Here is a 1,478-nt window from a genome sequence, read left to right as displayed (position 1 = left end):
CTAAATATTTAAGTAAAATATTTAGGTGGCTAGCTAAATATTTAAGTTTCAACCTACATATTTAGGTAGCTAACTAAATATTTAAGTTTCAAGCTGAATATTTAGCTCAAAACTAAATATTTTAACGCCAGAACATAACCCGTTTTTGTTCAGGCTACAGACACACCAACCCATTCTCTGTCTTAAACTGTACGACTGCAATGATCAGAAAGTATAAATACACAATACTGCATCAAACATTCAATTAATCAGTTACAAAATTTCCTTCAGACACATCTGACATAAGTTGAAGTATGTTAGAATGAAGTTTTTCATATGTTATAAATAAGTTTCTTGTACGCTTTACAATTGCCCAGCTTGTTTTTGGCACGTGAGTAACTTACATGTAATGTTCATAAACTTGTGCATAATTTACCTGCCAGAAGATGCCCAWCTTAGAGAATAATTTATTCCTAATTAAGCACAAAAATGTTTGCAACTCAGTCAATTATACAAGTATTAAAATTTCAGGTGGCAGTAGGGTTACATCATTTTAAGACCATGCTTGTAATGTTCAAGGTTTGATCAAAAGGGCAACAGCTCCATCTTTTTTCAACACAAAATGTTTTTAGTTTACTATTTGGGCATGAGAGTGGGTGGGCGATAYGCATTTATTCAAGGAACGTTAGGCATTTAGTCTGTTAATGTGCTTTGTACTGATTTTTCAAGAGTTTACTATCAGATCTCATTCATCTTTTGTTTTTTTATTTTCTAGGCTGAAGAAGGAAACATTGAATATAAGGTAGGTAACTCTTCGATTGCTGTATTAAATGATAAAGGGACAGAACTTATATAGCACGTGTATACTTTGGAGTTGATTAAGGCTTTTACATGTCAGTATAAACTAAAAAGCTCCTGGCAGTTTTCTATCAACGCACAGATTGTCAATTACAAATGTTATTCTGTTTTGTTTGTAGTGCCTAAATAAAGAGAAGAGTCTAATTTTTCAAATAGCATAACAGGTACCAGCATATAGAAAGTGACTAAATAAAAGGTCCTTAAACAAATTCCATTTGTACGGAGCCCGCCGGGGGTCAGTGGGAGGAAAAAAAACAGCCGCTGGAAATCCGTGCTCACGGATTGCTAAACTGAGCGAACGGATTACTAAACTGTGCTCACGGTTTCTGCAATTCATGCGCACGGATTACTGATATCTAGAGGATGGTTGTGTGAACTGTCGTTCATCAGCTCAGAAAGTGCTTAAGGAGAGTTTTTTGTTCACTAAAGTCAAAGTACAGCACAGAAAACGTTGGACTTTGAGTATGTTGCACAGTTTTTGTCCCTCTATCAGGCAGTTTTGGTCCTGGGTCTCCTAAAGGCTGTTTCAGCTTTGATCGGATCATCACAGGAAGCCGCTTTCTGCCCGTGGTTACCGGATGTTTACAGTTTCCCTGACAACGGGGAAGTTTTGCTAAAGTTAGCCAGCTGCCTTCTCAGGG

General features: G+C 36.7%; 1 protein-coding gene across 1 annotated transcript in view; it reads left to right on the top strand.

The window, feature by feature from the left end:
* The window catches only part of gtpbp2b (GTP binding protein 2b), a 28,369-nt gene that overhangs the window by 2,209 nt on the left and 24,682 nt on the right, over positions 1 to 1,478 (top strand). The window contains exon 2 of the mRNA XM_014027184.1: positions 755 to 781. Within this exon, the coding sequence (XP_013882638.1) occupies positions 755 to 781 (27 nt within the window). The remainder of the gene's footprint in view (positions 1 to 754; positions 782 to 1,478) is intronic.

This window comes from Austrofundulus limnaeus, unplaced genomic scaffold (assembly GCF_001266775.1).
Source record: "Austrofundulus limnaeus strain Quisiro unplaced genomic scaffold, Austrofundulus_limnaeus-1.0 Scaffold621, whole genome shotgun sequence".
In the NCBI taxonomy this organism is placed as follows: domain Eukaryota; kingdom Metazoa; phylum Chordata; class Actinopteri; order Cyprinodontiformes; family Rivulidae; genus Austrofundulus; species Austrofundulus limnaeus.
This window is presented reverse-complemented; position numbering and strand designations above follow the sequence as displayed.